This window comes from Strigops habroptila, chromosome 8 (assembly GCF_004027225.2).
Source record: "Strigops habroptila isolate Jane chromosome 8, bStrHab1.2.pri, whole genome shotgun sequence".
Taxonomy (NCBI): domain Eukaryota; kingdom Metazoa; phylum Chordata; class Aves; order Psittaciformes; family Psittacidae; genus Strigops; species Strigops habroptila.
In genome coordinates this window covers 35,646,879-35,674,873 of record NC_044284.2, presented here as the reverse complement: position 1 = coordinate 35,674,873, position 27,995 = coordinate 35,646,879, and the positions used below count along the sequence as shown (strand labels likewise).

The following is a 27,995-nucleotide window of genomic DNA, read 5'->3' as shown; positions in this document are numbered from 1 at the left end:
GGGATGGGAGTCGCCGCGGGACAAACCTTCCCCGGCCGCTCGGCTCCGCAGTTGTGAGGCTGGGCCGCGGGGGGGCGCGGGCGAGGGGAGGTCTCAGGGGTGCAGTCGAGGGGGCGAGAAGCCGCCACAGGCTCGCTCAGCACCCGCCCGACGGCAGCCCGGACGGGCCGGTGCCGACAGGGTGAATGCCGCCGGGGCTGTGCCCTGTCCCCGCGCTCGGCTGGCGCTTCTCCTCGGGCGGTGGGCAAGTCTGGCAGAGAATTCATCCCTCGGCTGCTTGGTGGGAGCCCAGCTGAGCTCCAGCCGTGAATTCGGGTGGTGGTGGGGACCTGGGTGCGGGGCTAACAGGAGAAAGTTTAAAATAAATACTGTGCTTTTCCAGGAACAAAGCTAGCTGCCTTTTCGCTGCACAAGTTTGGCCTTTGTATAGCAAAGTAGAGTGGGGGGGGGGGGGGAAAGCCCCTGGTTCATTAGCACATCCCAGAAGCCAGGCTATTTAATAAGAGCGTGACAAATTAACTCTTGCATTAACAATCGGAGCGCAGCTAATACAAAGCATTAATAAGTCATGAGGAAAAACAAAGGCGGCAGTTGTAATCCAGGCTCAACAGGACCAGTGAACGATCAAGGTGCCATCAACACGTTCACAGCTCCACTTGCCTTCAAACTAGCTGCTGTACAAATGAGAACATGAACATTAATAAAGGTTGTGCTTAATGCATAAGGACAAGGCCACTGCCAGTATAACCAATAAGAGATCCTAATAATAAAAATAGGTAGCATTTATTTCCCTGCTATATGTGATCCATGCTCGGTTCCACACCATCAGTCTGAAAGTGTATGAACAGATCATTCTGAATCTGGGCAGAGTACCAGAGGTACGCTGTGCTAATATATATCTACCTTTTATTAAGAGCCCTTCCTGGGTTTTAGATAGGCTGTGTAATTGCATGCTATCTAAGGAAGAGGGGCTAAAGAAGACTGATGGGAGAAAAGGCGCGCAAGAAAAAAAAGCAGATCTGAAGAAACAAATGGTTGTGTGTGGGAGAAGAGCCTGCCAGGTGGAAGTGTGACACGCTGGTTTACAATAGACATAAGAAACTCAATCCTGCCTCTGTTCAGGCTCCTCAGAGAGGAAAGATCAAATTGATCTCATAGCAGGGAACTCCTGCAGCGTTGAAGGGCTCCTCTAGCACATGGGTAGGAGTGTTTCCAGAATTTGGATTTGGGGCCTTTGTGTTTTCTGGCCAAATCTCAGAATTCCCAAATTCACCCTAGTGTGTAGGGAAGTACAGGCCTCTCGTTTCTTAACTTCTGAAAAATCACAGAAGAGCTCATGGCTGAAGTGTGAAGTTCTTGTGACTGCTCTGGGCACAAGCAGCAGTGGAAAGTGTGACACCATAACTCGGAGAGTGACAGAAACCCTGGGATCTCCTCTCAAAAATCCTTTGGCTGCATTAACGCAAATGACACCCTGGAGCACATCATCTTTCCAAACTAGTTGCAAAGAAGTTGCTGCAAGCCTCATTATCCCTTGGAGCCACTTAGTACTGAAAACCTCACCTTTGCATTCACATCTCTGGCAGGTGTGACAGAGAAGTGAGGGTGAGAAGATGCCTCCAGCCTCCTTTCTGCTTCCCCAGAAGCTATTCTCTTAAGGTCCAGATAAGCGTGTTGGTGTTTCTGCAGATCAGCGTAACTGGGAGATGGTTTCATAACCTGGGGTTTCATCCCAACCCATGCTTGATGGGAGGGATTGTACAACTGTCTATCTGCAACCACCAAGACACACACATCTCTCCTTGCCTGACCAAGGTGTGAGATGAGAGTCCAGCGAGCAGCTTAGTCTCTGGATCCTGGGAAGTGTGGAGAGCTTGGCAGCTTCTTCAGCAGAGCCTCAGTGCTTCCATCGCTCCATGCTCCGGAGATGCATGCTGGCAACTGCAGGGGTCACAAGCCTGGAAGGTGGGAGGGTAAAAGGATGAAGCATGGTGAAAGCACACACAGATGAAGAACACAACTGCATCTAGGACCGTGTTAGCATTTACACTGCTTAGCTTACTGCTAGAGCTACTGGCCATTCAGTCATATGCAAACGCTGCTGCTCTATGGCGCCAACAGTTGGTTTTATTTTGCTTCAAGTTGTTGGGAGGTAAAATTATTACAGCCACTTAAGGAACCAGATCCTAATCCTGGTGGCTAAATCTAGCCTAGTGTATGATTTCTAAATATAATGCTTATTATGTGGGTTATTGGTAAGGTCCTGTGTTGTCTTAATGTACCTCTTTTCCCAAGAGTTTTTGATTTAAACTGCCTTACCTGTGAAAGATAAGGAAAAAGATAAAAACGGAAAGTACCCACTTTCACTGTTGGCCCTCTCCTTGGTGGTGCCAGGTTCTAATTTTCTCACCAATGATATATCAGAAATGGGAATTTAGGAGAGGAAGAACCGACTCCAGAATCATGTCCCAGGGCACTGGGAGGTGCATACCTACATGGGGTGAAGCTGATGCTGCTGGCCCGGCATGTAGGAGGCAGACACAGACAGGATGAGGTGCTGGAGGCAAAGGGCGCTGAAAAGCCTGAAGAACCAGATGCTGAACTCACTGCTATGGAAGCTGCAAGACAGAGAGGTGTCACTCTGTGCTGTTAATCACACCCTTCTAGATTCTATCCCTCGCAGGTGACTTTGCAGCCTCATGCCTTGGCTTCTGACTGAGAAACCATGTCCTCAAAGTCTCTCTCTGGGGCTCTATGACCCCACTGCTTGGGAAGATTACTCTGGATTTTTGGTTCTTTTCTCAGGCAACGCAGGGAAATAAGGTGGCCGCTGACTAAAAGGGACCTGGACTGCAGAATCACAAGGGGAAGAGATGGGGTGAGTCAAGAGATAATGCCAACATTAAAAGATAAAACAGATTAACATCTCTCTGCACATGGAATGCTGCGTGGGTGAAGCAAGAGTTTGCAATAGCTGTTTAAAAGGGGATGAGACAGCTGGGCATCTACATATTTTCCTCTTTAAAAAAAAAAAACAAAAACCAATCCATCCCAAAAGCTGAGCTTAGATGATGCTATCCTCTAAAGTCCATGTCAGCCAGCCAGCCTGGCTGTCAGCAGTTGGGAGGTGTTGGGACAGCCTGCCTACAAGACCCTCCTGGCAGACCTGCACAGGGCTAACAGCTGATTTCTACCCCCAGACTCCAGCAAGAGGTTGCAAAAATGATTCACACAAACCACTGACAAGTCTTGAGGCAAGTCCACGCACCACTTGTCCAAGGCACCAGTTCCATCATGTCTGTGGGGTGATATAAACCATGGTGGAGGGCCTGTTGAGGATGTGATTAAAGAGGTAAATCTCCCTTCCTGTGCAGATGAGATCTAAGCGTGGCTTAAGTAAATTACTGAATGGCTTGTTATAGCCCTGGCTGAGTTCCCTTCGGCAACAGGGCCTGTTTTTTACATCCAATTTGCTTTGAAGCCCAGAGCGTCACAACAGCAACCCAACACCTGCATCTCTGTGCTTGTCTGACACCTTATCTGGAAGACAGGACCCCTGGGACTGGCTGTGGATGGATCTGAGGCACAGGCTAAGCCCTGTCAATTTTCCTAATAGTTTCTGATGTTCATTCCCTGAAAGCTCCTTGCTCCTGACTGTGCCAGTCCATAGTTTTATCTTCAGGGAGTAGCTGATTGAAAGACAGAAGCACTTTGCTCTCAGTTGAAGCATTTTTAGCAGAAGCACACTTTATTCACAGCATGGCACAGATGAGCGTGCAGACCTTGAGGAGGGTAACAACCCCAAAAGCCTTCTGGTTTCCACACCTGCTCTTCTACCCACCCTGAGAGTCTTTTGGCTCCTGATCTGTGTTCTGGAGAGGATCTCAACCCCTCCAGCTCCATCCCTGCACCGCCCCCTATCACAGACTGAGCTCTGCCCTTTGGTTTGGCATTTGTATGGGCCATTTTTTGATGGAGTTTAAAATCACTTCTAGCACCTTGTGATCTTTCACCCCATCTCTTGGTATTTTTCCATCCACCCCAGGAGGACTGGCCCAAGGGGCTTGGCTAGCAGCCTTCATCATCCTGCCCTGCACAACCGTTCAGTCTAATAACAGCTCCACTCCAGCTTCTTGGGCATCGCCCAGTTCTTGCCATAAAATGGAAGATTTAATCCTCTCTGAAGGCTGTTCATACTCAAGGACCCAGAAGAGGAATGGGACCTGTAGAGGTGAAAGAGACCCGTGCTGCCATGCGGCCAGAAAAAAGAACATGCTAAAGCGTGGACTTAACAGTGGTGGCCCTTCACACAGGTTATTTCGAGGTGTAAAAGCCCAGTGACGCTGCCACAGCACCTCACGTCCTCAAAAGAGGGGCAGAAACTTCGCTTCCGTGTCGTTAAACGGTTGCTGGGGACGCGGTGGAGCCGGGGAGGCGGTGTTCGCTGGGCGGCTGCAGTGCCGTAGCCCTGCGGGAGCTGCCGCCAGTCCTGCCCAGCCCGCCGTCCCTTGCTCCGGGGCCCCGCCGCGCTCACCGGTGGCCGCGGGATGCCGGGCCGGGCCGCGCCTCGCCTCGCCGATGGGGCCCGGCGGCCGCCCGGGGCCGGAACGTTCCTCGCGCGGCCGCGCGTTCCGGGGGAAGGAGCCGCGCGCGGGACACCGGCGCCGCCATCATGGCGGCCTGAGGCGCGGCGGGTATCGGCGCTGGGAGCCGCAGGGCCGGAGGCCGTGAGCGGAGAGGTAACGCCGGGGGAGGGAGGAGCTTCTCGCCCGCCCCTTAGCGCACCGACCCTTGCTCTTCCCCGCTCCGCAGCCGCAGCCCGGCGTTGCTGGGCGTGCGGCTCCCCGAGCCCTGAGAAACGAGCGGGTACCGGGGCGGCGGTGAGGGGCGAGGGGGCCCCGCGGCGGGACCCAGGGTAAATCACCCCCTGCAGCAGGGCTCGGCCCGCTCGGTGGGGCACGACTCCCGGTCCCGCGGTTGGTGGGTCTGAGGGGGCCTGGCGGCCTCCGTGCCCCGCTGCCTGCCTGCTGCCGCCGGGTCTGCGTGCAGCCTCCTGCCGCGAAACCCCTTGGAAAGGCTGCAGCAAGGCGTGGCTGGGGAGAGAAGCCCGGTTGAGCCCCGCGCATGGGTTGTTGTAGCCCTTGGGCAAGCTCCAATGAAGTGCCTTCCATTGGTACCAGGGTAGGTCGATTGTGGAAAGAGCAGCGAGGTGCTCCCGGCGACACGGTTGTGCAGACAGGTTGCAGTAGCAACGCAGTTGTCTGAACGTTAATTTGGAAAGGGGCAAAGAATTGATGTGCCTTTCCTAGCAGGGCATGGATAAAGCTAGCTGGGCATTTGTAACCTCATACACTAGTGTATGCTTTGATTACTTGTGAGGGAGGACAATAGCTTAGGAACTGTGAAATCTGGATCTCGTTCCTAGCTCAGTCAATTCATGCGCTCTCCTGAGAAAATTGTCTGTTCTCTGTGTCTGTTCCTTCTCTGTGAGCAGGGAGAGTAGTACTGGTGTACCCTCAGATGCAATGTGGGAAGCCACATTGGGTGTTACTGTCTTGCAGGGATTTCTGAGTCGAAACTGAGGTACTGTTCAGTCAGGCTGCACATGTGCCTCTGATGAAAAGAATCCTAAAGAGACTTTACACTGAGCACTGAGAAGCCTTTGTGTGGAGAGTACAGAAGATTGCCTGCTCAGGTTGGGACTATTCGTACCTGCAGGTGTAATGGAATGGAGTAAAGTGTATTTTTAGAAGTTGACTAATAAAGGAAGCCGGCTCTGTTGCCCTCACAAGTATTAATTTGGTTAGGCATGGTGAAACGGTGCAAACACGTTTGTGACTGTACAACCCCCACAAGGGCAGATGTGGTCCCAGCCGTCATACAGAACGAGATGGGTTCTCTGGTGCTTGGTTTTCTTTCACAGAGTAAAGGTTACATGTTATACTTCATAATTAGCTGATACACACATAACACAAAAAAGCCCTTGTTGATTAAGTTCTTTGTTTGGTGCCTGAATAATATGGCTCAGAAGTTTTTTCTTAGTTGTTTGTAAACAAACAACTTATTTTGTTGAACTTGTTAATAAATAGCGTTTCACATTTCAAAAGCAACATGTTGGTGCTGGAAGACAACGTGCACAGTAGAAGTGTTGGGCAGTGGCTGAAGACAAAGACCTCTCTTTATGAGGACTTAAACAGAGCCTTTGTAGAAAGGGTATTTTTATCACTTAAGCTTTCCTGGTAACACAAAACACTTTAGCTGTACAATGTAGACTGGTAAGCTACTTACAGGCCACAGATCTTTTTGCCTTTTAGACTCAGAAAGCAATAGGAATTATGTACGCACATTTTTTTCGTAGCCAGTGTCAAAGGAAAAGGTGTGTGGTCATACAAGGTGGATTGATTCTGCACAGAGAATTAAATTAGTTGCTGTTTTGAAGCTGTGAATTAAGGAAGGAGAATGTCATATCTGGCCTCTAATAGACATAATAATAAGCGTCTTTGCAGTTGGCATTATTTGGCAGCATCAGTAGAAAGAAAAGTCTGAAAACAGCATGGAATTTAAACTCCTTTCCAACTAGCAGGAGTAAATCCTTTTAGGGAACTGACCAGACAGTCTGCAGAAATTTTGCTCAGATATTGTGTGAATCATTTTTGCTCCCCAGATAAATCATCAGTTGAACCTGCTGGGTTCCTGACCCGACCTCTTAATGCTGAAGAAAAACCTGGCTATGCTGACACGGAAATGTTACGTACGTTCTGATCCACCACCAGACAGAATTCAGCAAAGGAGTAAGGATGTGTTAATATTATGTTCTTCTATTGACAGATTGAAAACCTAGAATGGCAGGAGAACAGAAACCGTCCTGCAATCTTCTAGAGCAGTTTATTTTACTAGCAAAAGGTACAAGTGGCTCAGCTCTGACTGCTCTCATAAATCAAGTGCTGGAAGCTCCTGGGGTTTATGTCTTCGGAGAGCTATTGGAGTTAACGAATGTGCAAGAGGTAAGAGATTAGTATCTATCCTAATGCCCCTTCTGCACTCTGAGTATAAGGGATCCGCAGAAGTTTCCACAGAGAGCCTTTGCATGAAATTTCTGTGTCAGGAAGGCCCTGGTGTGACTTATCTGGGTTCTGAGATGTTTGCATCTGAGAGATAGTAATTTTTTCCCGTATATATTAGATGTTAGAAAAATACCTGTGTAAAGCTTTGCTATCTTAATGCCATTGCTAATACAGCAAACACCAGGCAGTAGCACAGTAACAATTTTAAGAAGGCACCTCGCCATCCAACAACAAAAAAAATCCCTTTCTACTCCTTCATTGTCCTGGAAAGCATAACTTCAGTGCTCTCCAAAAGTCCTTGTGAGCAGATGTCTAGTGTATCAGGCCTGGTGGTAACCAGGGTGGTAACCAAATCCAAGCCATTTCAAACCAAGGTGGAAAGAAAACTCCAGAGCTTTTACTGAGAATGCCTTGCCAGCACCCCCCTCTACTATAATGAGGGAATCTAGGTTGAGTATCTCTGCAGCTGGGGTAGTGTGGTGTACGGCAAGATTGGATCTCCAAACAGGCTCTTGGGTATGCAGAAAAATGCCTCTATGGTTATTCAGCATCACATCGCAAGTACCTTTTTTTTCCTGGATCCATTTGCAGCAAATGGTAATAGAAAAACCCCACTCAATAAAAGTCACTGCTTGGTGCTGCAGTTATTCCAGTGATGTGTTTTCATGCGAGAGGAGTGCTATTACTTTCAAATGCACTCAACTTAAAATGTTCAAGCTTGCTTTGCTTTGAAGTTTTTGTGGCTCTGCAGGTAAGCTGTCTTAGCTTTCCCAGTAATAAATGCTTAACCAACTGACACCATTGCCTGCTTGCTTGTTACATGATGAGAAGATCTGGCCCTGTAGGTTGTCAGCTGAAATTAAGAGTCACCTTTATTATTTTACCTCCTAAGGTGCTGCACAAAGCAGTTGGCAGTCCAAACTGTAGTTAAGTTCTGGTGCATAGAAATGGCTGGATCATCTTGACTCTAAAACTGCTGAAATTTGCTGCTGCTCATGAGGCCTTAGAAAAGGCCAGCTCTATAAGATCATGACATAATTGTTTTTCTTTTTACTGACTGTCCTGTGTAGGCTTAAAACATTCTCTGGTGAAGTTACCCATGAGGGTTCTGTTGACTGTTAACATGATACATAGAATTTATTTTGTTTTCTTACCATCCAGCTTGCTGAAGGATCTAATGCTGCTTATTTCCAGTTGCTGAACCTGTTTGCGTATGGAACGTACCCAGACTATGTAGGTAAGAGAGTGCTGTCTGTTTGCAGAGTGTGAGACTGGGTTGTCCTTTGCTTTCTATGGTACCTGGCGTAATGTGACTGGATGAAAATGTCCAAGAACAGAATTTGCTTGCGAGGAGAATTGTTCATAGTGGGTCTTTGGATCATGTGTGCCTTTTAATTGCTAAAATGTGAAGGAAGGTCTAGAGACTACCGTGTTTTACTGATTTGGATGGGACTGCAGCACTGGATTGGTCTGATTCATTGTTGTTCACAGGCCACTTACCTCTGTGGAGTGCAATTTCAGATACCTGTTTTGAAATTTAGATGACACCAGTTATGGAAGCTGCAGAAAACTTAAGCAAAATTGTTCTGCATTATTTATAAAAACCTATACAGTTTGTGGGATAACCTTTTATTCTGTGACAGCATTGCTGAAACAAAATGAAGAATTTCTTAGTTAGACTACAAATAGAAATAATGACTTTTATATGGCTTCAGAAGGACTATGTGTGAATCATCTTAGTATCTGTGGAGATGTGCTTTTATCTCTGGTGCTTATGCTTCCGTTCTGCTGCAATTTAATACTTCATTTGTGGGTAGCAGCCTTATCCAGACCATTAAAGAGTGTGACAAATAATTCTGTCATGGTGCTGCCTATCACTGTGGTGGATGAGCTATCTAGTTCCTGTAAGGAGAAGTGGCATCCATAAGTGCAATTCCAGTGGCTGTTGAGCAACACGAGCCTTATGAATTCTGTGACTGATTAGAGGATTGTTTGCTGTGCGTGGATCTTGTGTCCCAGCATGTGACAGCGCAGTTTGTTCTTTCTTTTCTAATGAAGAAAGAGAAAGGGGGAAAAAAAGTCAAAATAAAGAGTATTGAATGAGGTGGGATTGGAGGGAGAACTTGAGTAGTCCTGAAACACTAATTTCCATTAAAGTGGATATTTTAAGGAGTTTCTTTGCTTTGGAAAGCTGCCAGTTTCCCTTCTGTTTTTAAATATTCATGAGGCACATGGCTATAATACAATGACAGTAAGGCCATCTAGATTAATAATTTCTCCTCTCTTCCTCAGCCTGGTACTTTACACTTTCAACCCTAAATTCTGCAGCTTTTCAGAGACATAAAACCAGCTGTATTTACAGCCAGATCAGCAAAGGGGGAAGATTTTATCCTGTCAGCTCATTAATGAAACAAAAATGACTTGGTGGTAGAAACAAAGCATTGACCAACTGTTTTGGCAGGACAGCGTTTATGTAGATGTGAATTACACTCTGATTTCAAAACCAGAATTACTGAAGAAGCAGAGAAGAATGGAATTGCCAAATTGTTTTTTAACTTTCCCCTTTCTTCCTGAGTGTGCTAATCTGCCAGCAGCAGCTCTCTCTGCTCACCAGCACCCACAGTAGCTGGAAGAGGTTAGCCTTTCGGGGTTTAGTGTAGTGTAACCATCCCAAAGTTCTGCAGCCTGGACTGTATAATCCTTGAAGCCAAGTTCTAAATCTAGTCTTTTTAACATTAACAGCAAACAAAGATAACCTGCCTGAACTAACAGTGACTCAGAAAAACAAGCTGAAACACTTGACAATTGTAAGCCTGGCTTCCAGAATGAAGGTAAAGTACACTGTTTATGATAGAAATGTGCTTTTGGTTTTGAAAATGACATCAATTCTTTAGCATTGAAGTTGTATTGGACTTCATGAGTACTCACAAAAAATCCTGCAACTAGGAAAGTATCTGTAATGTATAGTATTATCTCGTGGTGCATTTGCGACATTGATTTAGTGGATTTCTGTGGATGAGATGTGGGAGTGTCTGAACTGCCATGCAAATTGATCAGGTAGGGGTGGGAAACTTTGTATGGCTTCTTTAATAGTTGAAGAAACAGCAAATAGAACATTGCAAGGAATACTAGGTCTTGAGATTCTTAAAAACACTGAGTTTTTGTTCTAGAGAAAACTAAGCAGCACTCTTAAAATCGTCTACAATCCCATCTTTTCCTCCAGAATGTGCTATGCCAAAGCTTCAGGAATTACCAAAGTTGAGTCAGAATATCATGTAGCCTAGTAGCAGCTGTTTATTCTGCCACGATCAGTCACCGATGTACTTGCAGATTAAAGTGTAGGATACAGTAAACGTTTGGGTCTTGAACTTCTGTGATTTAGCTGTTCATTTTGGCTCTAGGACTGTTAACTTATTCTTGGACTTGCTGTTTTTAGTGCATTCCCTATTCTGTGTTGCTGAAGGACCTGGATATGAAGAATCTGAGGGAGTTGGAAGATCTGATTATCGAAGCGGTTTATACAGATATTATCCAGGGGAAGTTGGATCAACGAAACCAGGTGCTAGAGGTGGATTTTTGTATCGGCAGAGACATTCAGAAGAAGGACATCAGTAACATTGTCAAAACACTTCAGGAATGGTGAGGCAGCCTCTCTACCTTCCTTGTTCCTTGTACATAGCTTGTCTCGTTTTTTAATTGCCTCAAAGTTTCGTGTGCTGGCTCAATTTCACCATGTTCCATTAATCAGGAGTCTTATGCTGTAAATAAGCAGCATTGAAGGAGGAGTCTATTGGGCAAGTTTTCCAAGATCCCATCTAGGATTCAATTTGTCTTATGTGTCAAGACAGACTATACTAGGTCTTGAGATTCTGCTCTCACCAGAGCTTTTACATGGCAGAATCCTAGCTAGGAGTTGAGGCCTTTTCAAACAGACATGCCAAACAAAAACAGAACAGTCCGTTACTTTTCAGCCTTTTTCGCTGTGATGAGAACTGCATGGGCAAGTTCTAGAGAATCACAGTTCTTTGGAAGGGATGCCTCTTCAAGTTTGAAGTTTCAGATGCCTTTGTTTGCCTTCTTTTTGTTCCTGCAAATGCAGGCTGCATAAAACCATATTGGGACTGTGGTACTATCTTTTTGTACCTTTGCCAGGAAGCTGCTTCTCTTCTTTTTGTAGGATTCCCTTCCTACCCGGAAAAATTCCCCTGTATACTGTGGAGCCTGTGGCAGGTTCTGAGCTGACTGGGAATTGCTTCATAGTTGCTATGGTAATGAGTGCATGAAAAGTAATTAAACTTCTGGGCAAATATGCTGTCCTGAGCTGGGGGCAGGTTTTTTTGCTTCTGTACTCCAACTCCCTCAATCCCATCATGGCAGGAGGGCGCTGGCAGCTTCCAGGCCCTTACAGCATTGTTTGGAAGGTAACAATGAACCCACTGCGAATTCCCTTTCTGTCCTCTCCAGTTACGAGTTCTGTGTTGAGTGCTCTTGTCTTTTGAACACTTAACAGGCAGGGGGGTTATCTCAATATGACTTTTTTCTTTAATTTTAAAATTTTACTTACTTCTGAAAAATGTTTCACATCCCCATGTAAGCAGAAGCAGTAATTCTGAGTGTAAAGGAAGTTGAAAGTGCATTGAACCTGCACTTTTTAATAGTAAGAATAACATGGACTCTGAAGAATGCTGTGAAATACATCGAGTAAGCAGTAAAGCTTTTTCTTGCCAGCTTTTTATACCTCCTCTTTAAGCAGGGGATATAAATTCAATAATCTCCTAAGCTTGTAGGCGAGCATGATTTTTCAGATTGCCCAATTGAGCTGCTCCAGAGGGAACTCGTAAACACCGATATTGTTTGTATCTTGCAGGTGTGATGGTTGTGAAGCGGTTCTTCTAGGAATTGAGCAGCAAGTACTTAGAGCCAACCAATACAAAGAGAACCATCACCGAACTCAACAGCAGGTAGAGATCGAGGTGGGTACAGAGTCGCGTCAGACCGCTCTATGCTTTTTGATAAATGTTTGTTTACTGAAGACAATAATCTGGTAACACCTGGTTAATGGTCATGGCTTCTCTGAAATAGGCTAGCAATCATGCAAATCAGATGTGCTGGTTTTGGGTAGGGAGAAAACACATCTGCTTCCATGTGCTAGTAACACCACAAATACCAAATTTGCCCACTTTTAGCAGGTTGGAACTTTTCTTTTAAAATTCTTACAAATTTAGGCTACGTGACTGCGCTAGCTATGGTTTCCTGAATTGCTTTGTTAGGAAAAGTGTGCTTTTAACAGAGCTTTGACACAGTTCTGTTCCTTTTGTACAAGGCAGGAAGGAAGGAAAAACAGTTCTTTGTTTTAAACCTGAAAGTGTAATAAAAATCTCTCGAGTCTCATTGCTTTTGCAAAAATGCCCTCAGCACCTTTCTTTGGGGGGTCAGGTTGAGGACCCAGGCAGTGCTCTCTGACACACTCTTCAGCAGTGTGACCCGGGAGCACTTCTGCCTCTGTTCCATGCACAGCTAGGCGGTAGGTGGCAGCACGGGCACGCGGTTTTAGTCCCTGCTGATGTGTATTTACTTGTGAGAACAAATCTTGGCTAATACAACTGTAAAGGTGAAAATGGTCCTCCCGAGACACTTTCTCAGGCCTTACTTCTTGCAGTGGTGCATCCCTGAAGGTTCATGTTTGCCTTCTGAAGCAGTGTGTGCTTGGCGGCTTGATTGGCATCCATAGTGCATTTGGGTTGCCAGATGCCTTTGGCCTGGAGTTGGCCACCTGGCTCCCAAACTTGTTTTGGCCCATGGGTTTTTTTAAGCTTTGCTCATTGTACTTCTAGTGAGCCCTACAGGGTTCCAGGGGACAGAGCATGGTGCCTGGTGCTGGATCTCTCCTTTTCAGCCAGAGTAACAGAAGCACTACTGCTGCTTCCCACCAGACCAATTCCTATTCCTGCTTCTAGCAAATATCTGTAGCTCAGACAACCAGCTAGGCCAGATGGCATTTTCCCTTTTCAAGCACTGTCCTATGTGTAAGTTTAGGTTTTTTTAACATTCTCCTTTGTCCTTCCTGTTTCTGGTCAACAGAATGGCAGCCTTCTACACCAAGGCAGTAGTAGGTCCCTCTGCCAGCCAGAAAGGTGGTACAGTATTGTGCTGTTGTCTCTTAGGAAAAAAAAGTAACATCTAGTTATTCCGTGTTGGACCCAGATGAAATAGTAACAACTCTGGCTGTGAGGATGAAACATTACCTTTAATAAACTCAAATGCAGAGCATATTTCTGGTGGGAGAGTTTATTTTATAATCTTCATTCTGTACTCCAGGGATTTTTCAATATGTTTATGAACAGAGTTTCTGCTGCCAGGGGAAGAAGAAGCAGGTGCTGATTCATTGTCTCTTCTTGGCCAGGTCACAAACATAAAGAAAACATTAAAAGCTACAGCCTCGTCGTCGGCACAGGAGATGGAACAGCAGCTGGTAGAGCGAGAGTGCCCTCCACACACAGAACAAAGGCAGCCCACAAAGAAGATATCCAAAGTCAAAGGGCTGGTCTCCAGCCGTCACTAGAACATACCATCTAAGTGTCATTCAGCTAGGAATGACAACAGGAGGAGCAAACAAGGGCCTGCGTCTCCTTTTTCAGTGGGTTCTGGGCCAGTCTTTTCCAGGCTGGCAAATAAAAGCCCTGCTTGAAACAGCTCCCAGTTAGCAGCACCTGGCTAAGTTACCCTGTGCAGCCCCTACTAATTTTCAGGGTCTCCCTCTTCTGGTCCTGTAAAGAGGGACTTCTGAAGAAAGGGACTAACCAAAAGGGGCAGGACAGAAGAAAAAAAAAAAATCTGTGGACAGTTTTGCTCCCTCCAGCCAGTCTCATTGCTGCTTAACCTTGAGGAAGCTGCTGTACTAAATCAGGTCTTGGGAGAACTTCTGTAGGAAGTGTCTGAATCCCAGGGTTGAAGTGTGGCTACCAAAGCCAGGCTGGGAGCGAGGAGGCCATCAACACAGATCTTTTCATTCCCAAAGGGAGCGCAGGAAGGTTTCTAGGCCAGGAATTGCTTTACATGGAAGTCTTCAGCCTTTCCGCTACCCCTGTCTGTTTCAAACTGGGGTGAAATTCACACTACCTCGCTCTGTGAAGATGAGATCTAGTGCTGGGCTGTTTACTTAACTGTCTGTTTACTGCTCTTACTAAGCCCTTTAATCTCTCACAGATTTAAAGCACTGTTCTGCATCTCTGAGACATCAATACAATGAGGAAGCAGGATGCTCTTTCAAGACTTCCTTATTGCAGGTGATTAGGGGCGTACTAGAAACTGTTTCTTCTGAATGTGATGTGACCTCCCAGAGCTGCTTGTGAGTTGTTTCCCCCATTGATACCTTCAAAGGGTATTGCATTCGCTCTTCTTGGATGCTAGCGACAGTGGTCTGCATGGGAGAAGAGCCTGTTTAGCATTGTGCCAGGCTGGTGGCCCAGGACCCACTGGCAGGGGTCGCAGCAGCATCCCTTGCTGAAGCAATGGACTTGACGAGTTTTTCTGAATTTTGAACACTTTCAGGTTGTATTTTCCTCCCTTTTTTTGTACATTGTTGTGATTTTAAAGCATTTCAGCCTTTGTTTTGTGTTTTTTATTTGTTACAGACTAACTTCAGGTGATTTGCCAAACCTTGTTTGGCAAGGTGTGGGGTTTTTTTTTAAGGGTGAGGATGGGGTTGGCACTGAAACAGCAATTCAAAAAAAAGCACATTTTAGGAAAAAATTAAAAATGCTGATTTAAAGTCAGAGTCTGGAGTCTTGGCTTTGAGGCTGCTTTAGGCTTGTAATCCAAGAGCACTTGTTCACTTGAGCATTTACTTGATGTTACATTATCAGAAGGTCTGACTAATGTCCCTGATGCATCCAGGAGGCAGGGAAGTGCTCTTCCCATTTTGTCAGTAGTTCGTATTTGTCCAAATTTGTGCAGAAGGATCTGTAGCAAAGCCAGTAGCTGAGCCCAGAGTTCTGAACCTAAACACCTTTAATGCCTGATTGTGGATGGTTTATATCTGTGCTCTGTCTTAGGCCAGTTGATACCTTCCTCTGGGTTTGGCAGAGTACTGCTTTGTAGTTTGGCCCTTTCATTTTGCTGCACTCCATGCTGTAAAGAGAAGGGCTTCCTGTGAGTGGGAAGGGGAGCTGTTTAAGCAGACTGTGACAGTACTCCAGTCCTGCAGCCAGCTGTCACCTGCACTTGCTTGTGCAATGCATGTGCCGCCGCCTTCTTGCTACCAGACTTCTTTGCCGTCTGTGTGCTTTCAGTCCTCAGTCACAGGATCTGTTGTACACTTGGGAAAGTAAATTCCTCTCCTTTTCCTCTCCTGCAGTGCAGGCACACCAGCTTTTAATCTTGAGAGGTGGATCTGAATACCTCCCTTCCAGCATCCTCTGGGTCAAGTCGCTTGATTTCTGATTCTTTGCCAGCTCTCTCTCACCCTAGAAATGTTAGTCAGAACTTTCCCAGGGAAGAATGTTAGGTGAATGAGGCCAGAGCAAGAAGCTTTCCCCTGTATTTTAAGGGAACTGTTTCCCAAGCAGTGGCAGTACTAGTTTCTGTACTAGCTTCTCGCAGTATTTAGCTGACAGCTTCTCAAGAGGTGTAGGTGGACCTTGGGACTTTGTGTACCCAAGTCTAATAGATCTGTGTGATGGAGATTGACTGAGTCTGTTTCTGACTTCTGTGGACAGCTGCACTGTACTGGTCATCCAGTTCCTCACTGGGTTTGAATAGTGAGGAGAGGTTCTGTAGTCCTCACTAGCTGTTCTCTTTCCTTCCCATTTTTAATATCAGTCCTGCAGAGCGGTAGTAGGAATACAAATGCCTTTGGAAATCACTTCAGCTCCTCGGCAAGCCACAGTCTGCTGGGGAAATAGATGTGAATTTGGCATCCTTGGTATTTATTCCCTGCCAGTTACAGAAGTCACATTAGCTTGCTGAAGCTTCTTTACTGTGTTGGAAGTTTTCAAGTTTGTACGTTTTTGCTGTTCTCAAAGCCTGGCTGGAGGTGAAGAACTTATTTATGCTTCAGTACGCGCTGCCTTTGATCAGCAAAGAAGCAAGGGAGAAAATAGCACTTTGAATAAAGAGCTGTCCCATGTTTGATGGCAATAGAGGACAGCAAATGGAATGGGATATTGGAGGGAACTGAGCTGTTCGCATGTTTGGCTTTTCTGGTGCGCCAGCAACGTGCTTGGTGCCGCAAAAGGAGGGGGGGTGTCTTTGCAATGAGCCCAGTCTGAGATGAGTCATTAACAAATGACATGCACAGAGTACCTGGGGGAGGCAAACAGCTCTGCAGCAGCTGGTTAATGAATCTGGCTTGAAGGAAAGAGTTAGAAGCTATTCCAGGAATGAAGCAGAAGGCATAGTTGTTAACAGGGAAGGATGCAGGAGGTGCTGTGCTGTTTGAGAAGGACAGCAGATAAAGACTGCATTGCCTCTGTGGCTTACAGGGAGTGCAGCAACTCGGAGCAGAGTTGTGTGAATTAGGGGCTGGTGCAGGCTGAATTGCAGACAGTTTTGAGTGGGGAGTGCCTAGGGAGCTTAATTGTGCTGTGGGGACAAGAGGGAGGTGGAAGCAGAGGTAGGTTTAATGCAAACTCCCATGTATTGCATGTGTCTGCTGGAGGCAGCTAACGCAGCTTGCCTGTGCGCTGCTGGACGCTGCTCCGTGATGTGGGGAGAGCATCTTGCCCTGCTTTGTTTTATGGCAGCAGTGGGCCGCTCCAGCTGCAGCTCGCTTCAATATTGCAGCAGGACAGAGTTTGAGCTATTGAACTTCTGTTTGCCTCCTCCACCTGGAGGGAGACAAAGTAGACGGAGCTGCCTTCCCTCTGCTCTTCAGGGCTTTATTGTCTGGCTTCATGTTCTGCAGCTCCGCTTGTACTAGTGCTTGTTTAATATGGAATTGAGCACTGAGCTGGAAAATGGAAGAGAGGATCTCGGCTGATTGCAGTGCTGGTAGACTGCCCTAGCCCTAAAGCTGTGCCTCGTGCTAACAAATGTCCCTGGCATTCCTGCTGTGACTCAGTTGATACCAGCTAACATCAGGCAATTCTGGAACATGATAAAGCAATGCTGATGTCAGTCTTCTTACAGAAAATAAAAAAAAAAAAAAAAAAGTTTTGGCTCCAAATCTATCCTTTTACTTCCCTCATCACCTTCTTAAATAAGTGGAATGTTAGCTTAGTCTTCCGTTGAGAGCAGGAGGAAAAATCAGCGATGCAGACAGACCTTCTGTGTTCAGATTGGAGACCCATCTTGAAATGAGTCTTGTGCAGACTTGTGAAAATCCCATCGGTGCTTGTGGAGCTGCACACAGGCTTGCAGCGCGCTCCATGGCTCACATACAGGAGTAGGACCTGCAGAGCTGCTCCAAAGTGAGGCTGGGGAAGGGGAACCTTTTTTTACTATAGAAGAGAGTGGTGGTAAGAGATGGACATTTTCCCACCAGCCCTGCAAAGAGGATTTTGCTGAACAGCTTTCTGTTCTCGGAGGAATGGAAAATTACACAAAAGCCAGTGAGTGTTTTTGGTTTTAGTGTTCTGCTTATCCTGTTGAGGGAAAACGCATTGGTCCGTCTGCATATAAAGGGAGTTGGGCTTACTACTCATTGCAGTGGAGGCAGAAGGGAGAGTGCTATCAACTTTGATAGCTGTATTGAAATGTAACAAATTGCATGGGTAAAACACGCTTTTCCTAAACTTTCAGTTTGTACAGTTTATATGGGTGCATCTAAGCTGTTTGGAGAGGCCTTCGATTTTGAGAGCCGCATAAAGCCCATCTTCTGCCAGGGTACAACAGTCAAAGCTGATGTTTTTATAGGCCTGTTGGTGCTGCTGTTTGTTACTTCAGTGTCTGGGCCTGGTGCAGACTTTGCAATGGAGAGAATCAAGGTTGCTGTTCATTCTGAGTAATGGGGAAGGGAGGAATGAAAGAACCTGCCCCGCAGGTACCAGCTAGCCAGACCTCTGGCACCTCGTCCCATACAAAGTTTTCTTTTGTGGTTCCCCCTGCCCCCAAGTCCTGTATAGCATTGATCTAATGCATGGGAACTAAAACCTGAATCTGTCTATCTTATTTTTGTGTAGTCTGAGAGAAACCCAGAGGCTTCGAGATGGGTAAATTAAAGTTTAGCGTGATCTCAGTTACTACTCGTAACCTCAACCTTGTATTTTTATTATGGAATTTTAGCCTGACAGTCTGATTGAATTTCTCAGCAGAGTTTTTAGAAATATGTCATTGTTTCACTCTGCTCCATGGTGAAGGTTGGTGTCTCTCAGGGACTGTTGACATTTTGCTGATACTTCATCAAGTTTGGCCCTACCACAGAGCTACCAGAGGTAAGTGATTGAAGCCAGAGAGGTGCATTGTAAAGAGGATGCGTGTTTTCCTCCTAGGCTGAGCTGCACCCTGCTTCTTAGTGGCTCTGTGGTGGTACTTCCATCTCTGATTAGTGAACCAGGCAAAGGGTTAAGCAGAGCAGCACTTTGCTCCCTGCCTCCAAGTACCCAGGCACACTGCTTTTGAACACGGTGTGTAGACCTCGCGAGATGCCTTGATGTATTTCCTACATTGCAAATTGCATGAGTGTGATAGCTGTGACCGTGGCTTTTTCTTGTCAAGAAGAAGGAAAGATGTCCCTGCACTAGTGAATGAATATACACACTGGAAATTCCAGGTGGTAATGGGTGCCACAAAGTCATTCAACAGTCCTGAAATGTGTATTTCCCCACAGAGTATAAGAGGCTCTGTGCTAGTAGTCCTTGCTTAGTGTAATTTTAGTAGAAGATAGGACACCTTTCCAGGGTCCAGACCTCCTATAGAGGATCTGTATTGTTAGGCATTTTTTAGTGCTCATGCACATGATACCTCTGTTTCCAGAAGAGCTGATGGTGGTGGGTAAGTGAAGCTGTGCTCCATCAGAGATAAGCCTTTTCGTGAGTATTTTGAGCTTGGCTGACTGTAGGGCTGTAGCTTCATGAGTATGAAGCTTGGAAGTGGGGCTGTCTTGCTCTCCAGACTCTTCCAGAAGATGCTGTTTATCTCAGCCCTAATGTTTCAGTCACTGTCTCATGATTAGCAGTCGTAAGGCTGATTTGCGCTGATGCAATAAGTAACATCTTGGTGTTTCATTGTCACCTTCACAGCTGTTAGAGAGCACCAGTTCCTACAGGATCAGCTGCCAGCTGTGATGCTATACCTTTTACATCACGACTGAGATGACACCTCTCCTTGCTGGCAGACAAGCCAGGTGGGTAGGCATTGCTCCTCAGAGCTGTTCTTCACTTAGGGAGGTGCAGGCTGTTCCCTGGTTTAGCATAATGGAAATCAAGGACAAGGGCAGTGTTGTAAATAAGGGGCAAAGCACAAAGCTGTGTCCTTTCCCAGCTCTGCTACAGCTGCAGAAGGCAACCTTGAGCACATCAGCTCCTCCGCAGCTGCCTTTCCCAGGCCAGCCTCTCTTCTGTGCTGACTTTGTGGCAGAGGTTTATAAAGTGCTTTGCTCTCCTGGCAGGGCAGGGGTTCATTGCTGATGGAATTGAAGATGTGTGTGTATGGGAGGGGGGATTCTTAAAGCTTCTAAGCTTTAAGAAGTCATCTTCCTCCTATGTACCATAGCCTTCTTTTCCCCTCATGCAGCTAAGGTGGTCCACCATGGGACTATCAGCTTGGAGTATTATGGGTAATATGCCAGGTTAATTATGCAGGGGGCAGGAAAAATAGCCTGTGCCTTTCAACAATATCAAAGGGATGCTACCTAATGATTTTCCTATTAGCTCTCTTCCCAGCCTGCCAGAGTCACTGCAGAAGTGTCATTTACAAAAGCAGTTTGCAACTCATTACCCTGGATTTTCACTGTAGTTCTGCTCCATAGAGCATGGGCTTTTGCTGTGTGCCCGAACCTAATGAATTGCCTGGTTCGGTTAGTGCTGCCATCCCTTCTGACAAGGGTAGTTGCTGACTGACAGGAGTGGGCCTGAATTCAATTCCCTTCTTGTTTTTGACTTGTGCTTGTGTCAAGCACAGGCTCCCTCTGGAAGCTGCCTTGTGATCCCTTCCCTTTGTTTTTCTGCATTCTGAGGGAAGCAGCCTATGCTTGGAGAAGTCCTAGAGCAAGTGGCAGGGGCATGTGTGCCCTTTCCAGCTGGAAAATTCCACTGCTCTCCTGCTCTGGGCTTTTCTTTCTCTTCATTGGTTTGGGATTTGCTGTCACCTGAGCTGCGCTTTGCAACCCTTCAGCAATAAATACCTTGGAAAAGTTGCATTAATGGTACCAAGGAAACACATGCAGTGTGGGCTGGGGGAAGAGAACTGATTTCCCATACGTTTGAGGGCATCTGTGTCCCTATTGTGTGAGCTCTAAGGTCTGCTCCTGCCTGTTTGAGCTTTGCAAGGCACTTGTTAGATCAGTGCTAGACAAAGCTCTTGGCCTGTTTCACTAGAGAGCAGCGTGTTTTTTGAGGTTGGAGGCCTATGGCTCATCTCATGCTAGGAATAGCTCCTGGAGAGGGGAAATTGAGGCTGTCCCTGTGTCATGTCACAAGTACTCCCACTTGGGAGCTGAATGTGGCTACTGCTTATTCAGCTGGTAGTGCAGGGAACGTGTAGGTCCCATGGGTTTTTAGTTTGACCTGAGTGTGAACAGAGGAGCTTGGGACTATTGCCACCCTCACTTCCAGGTGTGTGTAAACACCTCTGCTAAATGCCGTTCCCTGAGCCTGCTGTGGAGATGTCACATGCCACCTCCCTGAGGCTGCAGCTTGTATCCAGGACAGCTCTTCCTGTTCAGTTATGCTGTCTCTGGGCTGGGATGTGGCAAGGGAGTTTTCCAGTGCTGGCCCAGTGCTGGATGTCATGAGGGTTTGACCTAGCTGGCCCACAAGGGAGGCAGTGATGTGAGATCAGTTTGTTTCTGCTGCACATGATGCCTCCTCCCCTCTTAATTAGATTCCTGTGGCCCCTCTTTCCTGCTGGCCTTGTTTCCTACTGAGCCTCCGTCTGGGAGACCCAATTGTGGCCTTATCAGATGCTTGCTGTGCTCTAATGAGCTGTTTCTGTTTCCCATTCTGGCCTGTCTTCTGAACTGAGGAGGGTGCTTGTCAGTGCTCTGAAAACTGACCTGTGCTCTCAATGCCACTCTGCCTGTCAGACACACCAGTCTGGCTGTGCCACGTGGGTGCTACTGTTGAACAGGTCCAAAAGTTTTCCCAAGTGCTCTTTCACTGGAGCGCTGCCTCCTCTCTTGCACCTCAGCTCACACCCCAATGCGGGCACGATGTTGCTGTCCTGCAGGTGGGAAACCAGCATGCCGAGGGTGACTTACCCTGGTCAGAGTGGAAGCAGCAAAGCGAGGAGCCAAACTATTGCCCCCTCCCTCTGCACAGGGAGCTCTCACTCTGATCGCTCTCCTTCTGCCAAACTAGTGTCCTTTTGCGATGCAGCTTTGTCCTTTTCCTTGGGCTTGCTCTTTTCCAGGAAGCCCAATTGATGGAAGGATTCTGTGGGACTACGCTGCAGAGGAGAAACGGGAATCCAGACTGTACGCGACCCCAGGCTGCGATCTCTGGGATGTTCCCCAGCCTGATCTCAGGTTGTGCCTCACTTATGTGGTCAGATTTTGTGGATTGAATTCCTGAGGTCGGTTCCCTCTCTTCTGTTGAGGAGAGGCTCTCTGTCACCAGGCAGATGGTTTCATTGCAGCTCTAGCTTTACAGCAGAGCCAGAACTGGAAGGGGAATTGGTCCCACCTCGGTCCCAGCCTGGTACCTGTTGTGGTCACTCCTCTGGCTCCATGCTCAAGAACCAGGACCCTGAGGGCGACCTGCAGTAACAACACTGTTCAGACCTGGTGTGCAAGGCCTGCACAGTATGTGAATACTTATTGTCCTGTAGGTTTGCAGGGTGACAGTGGACAGTCCCTTCTGATGGGCATCTCTTTAGGAGCTCCTGGTACAGCCCCTTCCCTCAGAAGATATGTGGAGCCAGTAGGGTGACCTTCACAAGTGTTGTATTTGCCTTGCAGAGCCCCGACAGTGGGTTGTCATTACCTACTGGCATCTCTGGAGGGCTCTAGCTGACCCCCAGGCAGGGCACCAAGCTGCCAGCTGCCTGTCCTGCCTCCCTCCCTCTCGGGGTCTTGATTTTGTTCCCCATAGGCAACATCTTACGTGGTCCATGAGCTGCTGCTCTCCATCCAGCTGGACTCTGGGCACCAGAGGTGGGTACTTGTCTCTGATAGAGGCTTTTCTTGTATGAGGCTAGAAATGTCACGTGTGCGCATCTAACCTGATGATTGAGCTGTCGGGTGCCTGGATGAATCCTCTTGTTCTGTAAACCTAATGTTTTCTAATAGTTGGGGAGAGTCTGGCCTGAGGTTTCTATGGTTTCTTTGTGGTTGCTAAGGAAAAGGATCTCTTTGCCTCTAGGTCTTGGTGACTTTCTTTTTGCCCTGTCCTAGGCGCTGGAGCCCAGCAGAACATAATGCTCTTTGTTTCACAGCCCACCACAATGGTCAGGGCGTAATTTGGGACTCCTGTCACGGCTGGGCTGGGCACCTGCCACTCTTTTATTTTTAATTTCTAAGGCCTCTTTGAAGAATGAGACCAAAGAGCCTTCATGCAGGAGTTTGTGCTTCTGCTGCACTCCCCACCCCCTTGCTTGCTGTTTCCTTTAGAGCTCTGAGTCATTTTGACAATTTATTTCATGCACTTTACATAGCAAGAAGCCGTAGCAACAGCTGGGTCCATGAATCCTTACCAGGCAGCCCTCAGTATATTTTGGTCTGTCTATGTACTGTCCCAGGCACAGTTAAATAAATCTCTGCGGGAGGAAGGGACTTTACGAAGGTTTAGTGAGTGGGAATATCAACAAGATACTTAGTGAGCTGCTGGATCCTAGAATAACAGTGCCTTGGGCATAAAGCTCTATTCCTGCTATCTGGGGGCCAGATCCAGTGTGGTCTCTTTGTTGCTGTCAGCAGGGACTGCATCTCCATGCAGTGCCCTGTGATAAAGCGATGGTTACAAGATGAAATTTGCACCCAAACCTGCATTGTGGAAGCGGTTAAAACACATCAAGGCCAAACGCTGCTCTTGTCACACTGCTAAAAGTCCGGGTCCAGGCTGTTGAACACGGTGGGCTTATTTCCAGGGGTGCCATTCAAGATGTGGGCACAGATGAGCTGCCCAAGGCCATGTGCTTTTGCAGGGAGCTTGGCTGGGTTCTGCAGAGGCTCGTGGCTGTGCAGCACCGGGCAGGATTCGGTCCATCAGAGCATCACAGGGTTGGGTGCAAGTTTACTTTTGCATATGGGATCAAAGCTTAAAACATCAGCTGGCCTTTCTCTCACTCCTGACTTTCCTAAAACATCTGAACAATTTCTCCTGTAACTCAGTTGAAATCAATCAATCTGACATTTAAATTGTACGTGAATTTGATAAATAAAGACAGGTTACAAAATGCCACATGGAATGATTTTTTTTTTAAAAGTTTTTCAACTACTTTTAGGACAAAAAAATGTTACAATGCTTGACTTTTCATTTAGTTACATAAATAATTTCTTATAAATATCTCTTTATAAACAATATATAAATAGCTTTACAACATAAATACATTTATGCATGACATGAATTTACAAACAGCAACGTTATACAGCTGGTTTCATCAGTCTCTTGGAAAAGCGCTGTCCCTTGTCTTGGTGAGTGTTTGTGTATATAATATATATAAGATAGAGAGCACTTTTTTAAAAAATAACAAAACCAAAACAGCTGGTGCCATGACTCCTCGTACCAAAAAGAAAAACACAGCCGCATCTTTTGTCTGTTCCAGGGGGTCTCTGCTTTTCTAGGTGTTGCCTGGGGGATGGTTGTGCCTGGCCACGGTAGGAGAAAATGGACTACGGATTCAAAGCCCTGTGAGGAATGAGAACAAAGTGCCTGTTAGTACTTGCCATACAACATCCCTTACCTGACCCAAGCTGAAACTCCCGTGACAATAATCCTGGCATGGGATGGAGAGTACTGAAGTCAACAGAAGCCCCCTCTGAGCTTTTTTGCTCATGCTAAAGTAAGGAAGCAGCTCACCCTTTGCATTCTGGTTGTTTGGTGTTTAGGAGAGAGGCCAAGGGAAGTGTGCTGCTCTTCCTGGCTCCCCTGGGTCTAGCAGAAATCTTTCTTTTCTCCTGATGAGAATTTAACAGGAGAGGATGGGTGTGAGCTGGCCACACAGCATGTGTGCTTCTGGGTGATACCTTGAGAGTACTGAAGAGCCACTACTCAAGGGAGCAGAGGAGCAGCACCCATCCCTCCAGGCAGGGCCATGGACCATTACTGGTGTCCTGTGGGCCCTGTTGGGCCTTGCTCTTCCCATTGCCCTGAGAGCAGCAGGATACCTGAATCTGGTCCTCTCCATGCCTGATTATGTTACTGTGGTGCCAAGGCAGGTCCCTGCGAGCAGGGCAGAGCCGTGCCTTGGGAAGAAGAGTGAGTGGCCTGGGCTGCAACAGGCAAGTGTGAGTCCATCTGTGTGCGACCTGCTGGCAGGGACTGGGCCAGAGTGGTGCCTCACTCCCCTCCAGCACCCGTGGGGAGAGCTGGTAGGGGAGGAGCTGCCATGTTTCTCCCAAACCCATCACTGTGAGGAAGACATGCTTCTCTTGCCCGTCAATTCCCTAAGCACAGCAGCTGCATAGTGCTGTGAGAACTTCTCCCAGCTTCCTGTAACTTGCTCAGCTGCAAAATCTGATTTAATAAAGCACTATTCTTGGCTCTCACCACAACTAGAAGGCACCTGGGGAACTTGTGTGTATTGCTTTTCCTTAAATTAAAAGGACTGGAGCATGGCTGAGACAGGTGCCTTAGTAATCCTCCCATCACAGGCACTTAGGAGGTACCCAGTCCTCCTAACGTGTCCGTAGGTCGCCCGTGTGCGTCAAGCATAGGGAGATACTGGGAACACGCGGCTGCATCCTCCCCGGAGCCTACGTGTCTAGCTCACACATGGGGGCATCTACCCTGAGCTGCTGCGGGAGAGGTGAGCCAAGGCGGGGGTCTCTGCTCCTCCCACAGAGGCAGCCGGGAAGCGGGAGGGTTGTTAAGAGAGGGGGAGTGCAACTAAGGCTAACTTTGGGCTGCTCCTCTTTACCCACCAGCAACGCCGAGGTCTGCGGGTGGCTCACCGCGCTAACTCCTTGCAATCCCGCCCGCCGGCATCTCGCGTACGGGGAAGGGAGCCCAGCGCATCCCCCCCAGAGCGCTCCGCAGCCGCTCGGTGCCGGAGCGAACCCGCCGCGTACTCACCGCCAGGGGTCCCTCAGCAGCCGAGGCCGCTCATGGCGCCGATGCGGTCCAGCTTGAGGCCGAAGCAGCCCTTGCCCAGGCCCTTCTTGTGCAGGCCCTTGTGCCGGCGGCCCGGCGGGTCCTGCAGCAGCCGCGCCCAGCCCGCCCGCGGCCGAGCCTCGCCCCGCGCCTCCCGCGCCTCCCGCGGGCCCGAGCCGCCGCCGCCGCCGCTGCGCTCCTTCTCCCGCTCCTTCTCCCGCTCCGCCGCCGCCGCCGCCTCGGGCGGACCCGCTGCCGCCGCCGCCGAGCCGCGGGAGGCCTGAGGCGGGGGGGAGAAGGTCAGTTCGCCGCCGCCTCCCAGTGCGCCCCGCCGCCCCGCTCAGGGCAGCGCCCCCCGCGTCAGAGTTGGGGACCCCCGGTTGGGGTCACCCCGCTACCGTGCCCAGGGCATTCTGCTCCCTCCCGAAATCCATGCTCCCTGCCCTGGGGTCAGAGCATCCGCACGCCCCACACATAGCGGTGCCTTCCCGAACCCCCGGCACTGCCCTGATCACTGCATGGCTGGGGTCACCATATCACCCCAAAAGGGCTGGTGGTGCTGCACCCCGCAGCTGTGCTGCTGTCACTGCATCATCCCCAGCCCCCCAATAACCTGAATGGGGTCGCAGTGACCCCATTTGGTCACATATACCCCCCACCGGGAGGTCCTTGCTTCTCCTGCCAGCTTCGAGGCCCTTTCAGATTATTGGGGGGCGGGGGTGTGTTCCTGCCCCCAGCCCAGCTCCAGGGGAGCAACACTACTCTGCGCAGCCCTCCCTGCACCCCTGCCTTGCAGAGTATCCCCAGCAGTGATGGGAAGACCAGTGCTCCCCTTCCTTGCTGCCCCCTCCCCTAGTTAACACCCTCTGGGTTCCCCCACTCCTCCAGTTCTGACCCACAATCACGGGGGGCACACCCCCTTCCTTACTGCTCCCTCCCAGTTCCCAAGCCCTCCCTCTTCTCTCTCCCTGCTAGGGGCTGCTGCTCACCAAGCACTGGGGTTCCTCACTCACCCCCCCGTATCACCTCTTTCTCTGCAGTCTGCACCCAGTTCCTTACAGGGGCACTGCCAGTCATGTCCCGCCGCTGTCCTGAGGCACCCCTTACTTCGTGTCACTGTCTCCGTGCCCAGCCAACCCAGTGTTGGCGGCCTCCAGTGCATCCCCCCCTCCTCAGCATCGCAAGACCCCAGCTCCCCGGGACACCCCCATTTGGGGCGCCCCCTCCCCGGGGGCTGCCCCTGCCTGTCCCGTTTGGGGAGGGCTCTGGCCTCACACCCTGCCCACCGTGCACCTGCTGCCCATCCCGCTCCACTCCGGGTCTGATCCCCTTCCCCGGTGCCCGGCACCAAGGGGGGTCCCAGAGTGAGTGACACTGGGGACGGGACTGCCGTCCTCCCCGGCCCCGATCCCGCAGGGTTCGGGGCACACACACAGCGTCCCCCTCCAGCCCCTGGTTTGGAGCCGACGTCTCCGGGACACGCGCTCGGGACAGGCTGGAGAAGCTGGAGCTTCCCCAGCAGTCAAAAAGCCCAAATAGGGAAGGAGGACCCCGCTTTGCACTGACAGCCGCCCCAAAGTCACCCCACATCTCCCCCCTGTGCCATTAGCACCCTCAGCGGGACGGGGAGAAGGAGGAGCGCCGGGGTGCTCCTCCGGCCGTACCTTCTGTGGGAGCTGAGACGCCGGCTTCGCCTCCAGCCTGACGGAGAGCAGAGCGAGTAAAAGTCCACCAGCCAGCAAGGGTGAGATCTGCATCCTGCGGGGCCGAGCGAGAGGGGGCCGGGGAAGGGGGGGGGGGGGCAGCGAGGAGCCAGGGGGAGCCGCCGGGAGAGGCCGGGACCGACTGGAGTCAAAGTTCAGAGCGGAGCCCCGAGGTCCCTCCTGCCGCCTGCGAAGTGCCGAGCTAGTGAACTTGGGCTTTCTGCTTCATTCATTTTATAACCCAACCTGCTTGGTGATGTCATCTAAACAACCAGGTCCAACCCGGCCTCCCACTCCACAATAGCAGGAATTTAAAGGGGGGGTGGGGGGGGGAGGGTGTCCCCTCTCCCCTGGCAGGAATAAATGACACATCAGCTGAAGGCAACTGGCTCAGAGAATTGGAGAGCAGAAAGGGGAAGTGGGGGGCATTTGGTGTCATACCCCCTGCAACCACTCCTTGACCCCCCTGCAAGCTATCTGTCCAGCTCTTGCCCAGCTGCCCCACAGCCCCTCCACTGCCCCCCACTTCCCTGGTGACTCCTTGTGGAAGAATACGGGCCAGCCTGGGGTAGCTGTCACAGGTTGGGGGGAGGGTCCCTTTGCGGGGGTTAAGACCAAAAGAGAGGAACGGGCACAAAAAGCATTTTTTTTTCCACATCCAGGGTTAGAACAGAACCTGTCTATCTCCCAGCTTCCCTCACAGATCCCTGCTTGGCAGGAGGGGACACACTGCCCTCCCTGGCAGGGATGCTGGGGGTATCTGGGGACACGGGGGTATGCAGGGGGCAGCGGCACTGCTTGAGAGCATCAAGGTGGGTCCCTGGGCTTGGCGGGAGTCACCTGCTCCCTCTGCTCTCCTGCGTGGGCTGGTAGTCTCCCTG

General features: G+C 49.1%; 2 protein-coding genes across 10 annotated transcripts; one reads left to right on the top strand and one right to left on the bottom strand.

Moving 5' to 3' along the window:
• Window positions 1-26: 26 nt before the first annotated feature.
• On the top strand, window positions 27-23,555 carry COPS7B (COP9 signalosome subunit 7B). 9 transcript variants are annotated; one of them, XR_003992886.1, is made up of 9 exons: window positions 4,634-4,739; window positions 6,829-7,004; window positions 8,226-8,301; window positions 9,807-9,895; window positions 10,501-10,703; window positions 11,932-12,037; window positions 19,244-19,347; window positions 22,120-22,314; window positions 23,304-23,555. XR_003992886.1 is itself a non-coding variant. In XM_030496051.1 (7 exons), exons 2-7 carry the CDS (start codon window positions 6,843-6,845, stop codon window positions 13,624-13,626), a joined length of 795 nt encoding a protein of 264 aa, XP_030351911.1. In that variant the 5' UTR covers window positions 27-53; window positions 6,829-6,842; the 3' UTR covers window positions 13,627-17,720. The 9 variants fall into 9 exon arrangements, 4 of the variants coding, with proteins under 4 accessions (XP_030351911.1, XP_030351910.1, XP_030351913.1 ...); XR_003992885.1 differs by having other exon boundaries at window positions 21,573-22,314; XR_003992884.1 differs by having other exon boundaries at window positions 20,180-22,314; window positions 23,304-23,552.
• NPPC (natriuretic peptide C) lies at window positions 23,556-27,321 on the bottom strand. The gene is made up of 3 exons (XM_030496063.1): window positions 27,076-27,321; window positions 25,394-25,691; window positions 23,556-24,007 (listed from the first exon to the last, which is right to left on the bottom strand). The coding sequence occupies exons 1-2, from the start codon at window positions 27,166-27,168 to the stop codon at window positions 25,407-25,409; spliced, it is 378 nt and encodes a 125-aa protein (XP_030351923.1). The 5' UTR covers window positions 27,169-27,321; the 3' UTR covers window positions 23,556-24,007; window positions 25,394-25,406.
• Between the last annotated feature and the right edge of the window lie 674 nt (window positions 27,322-27,995).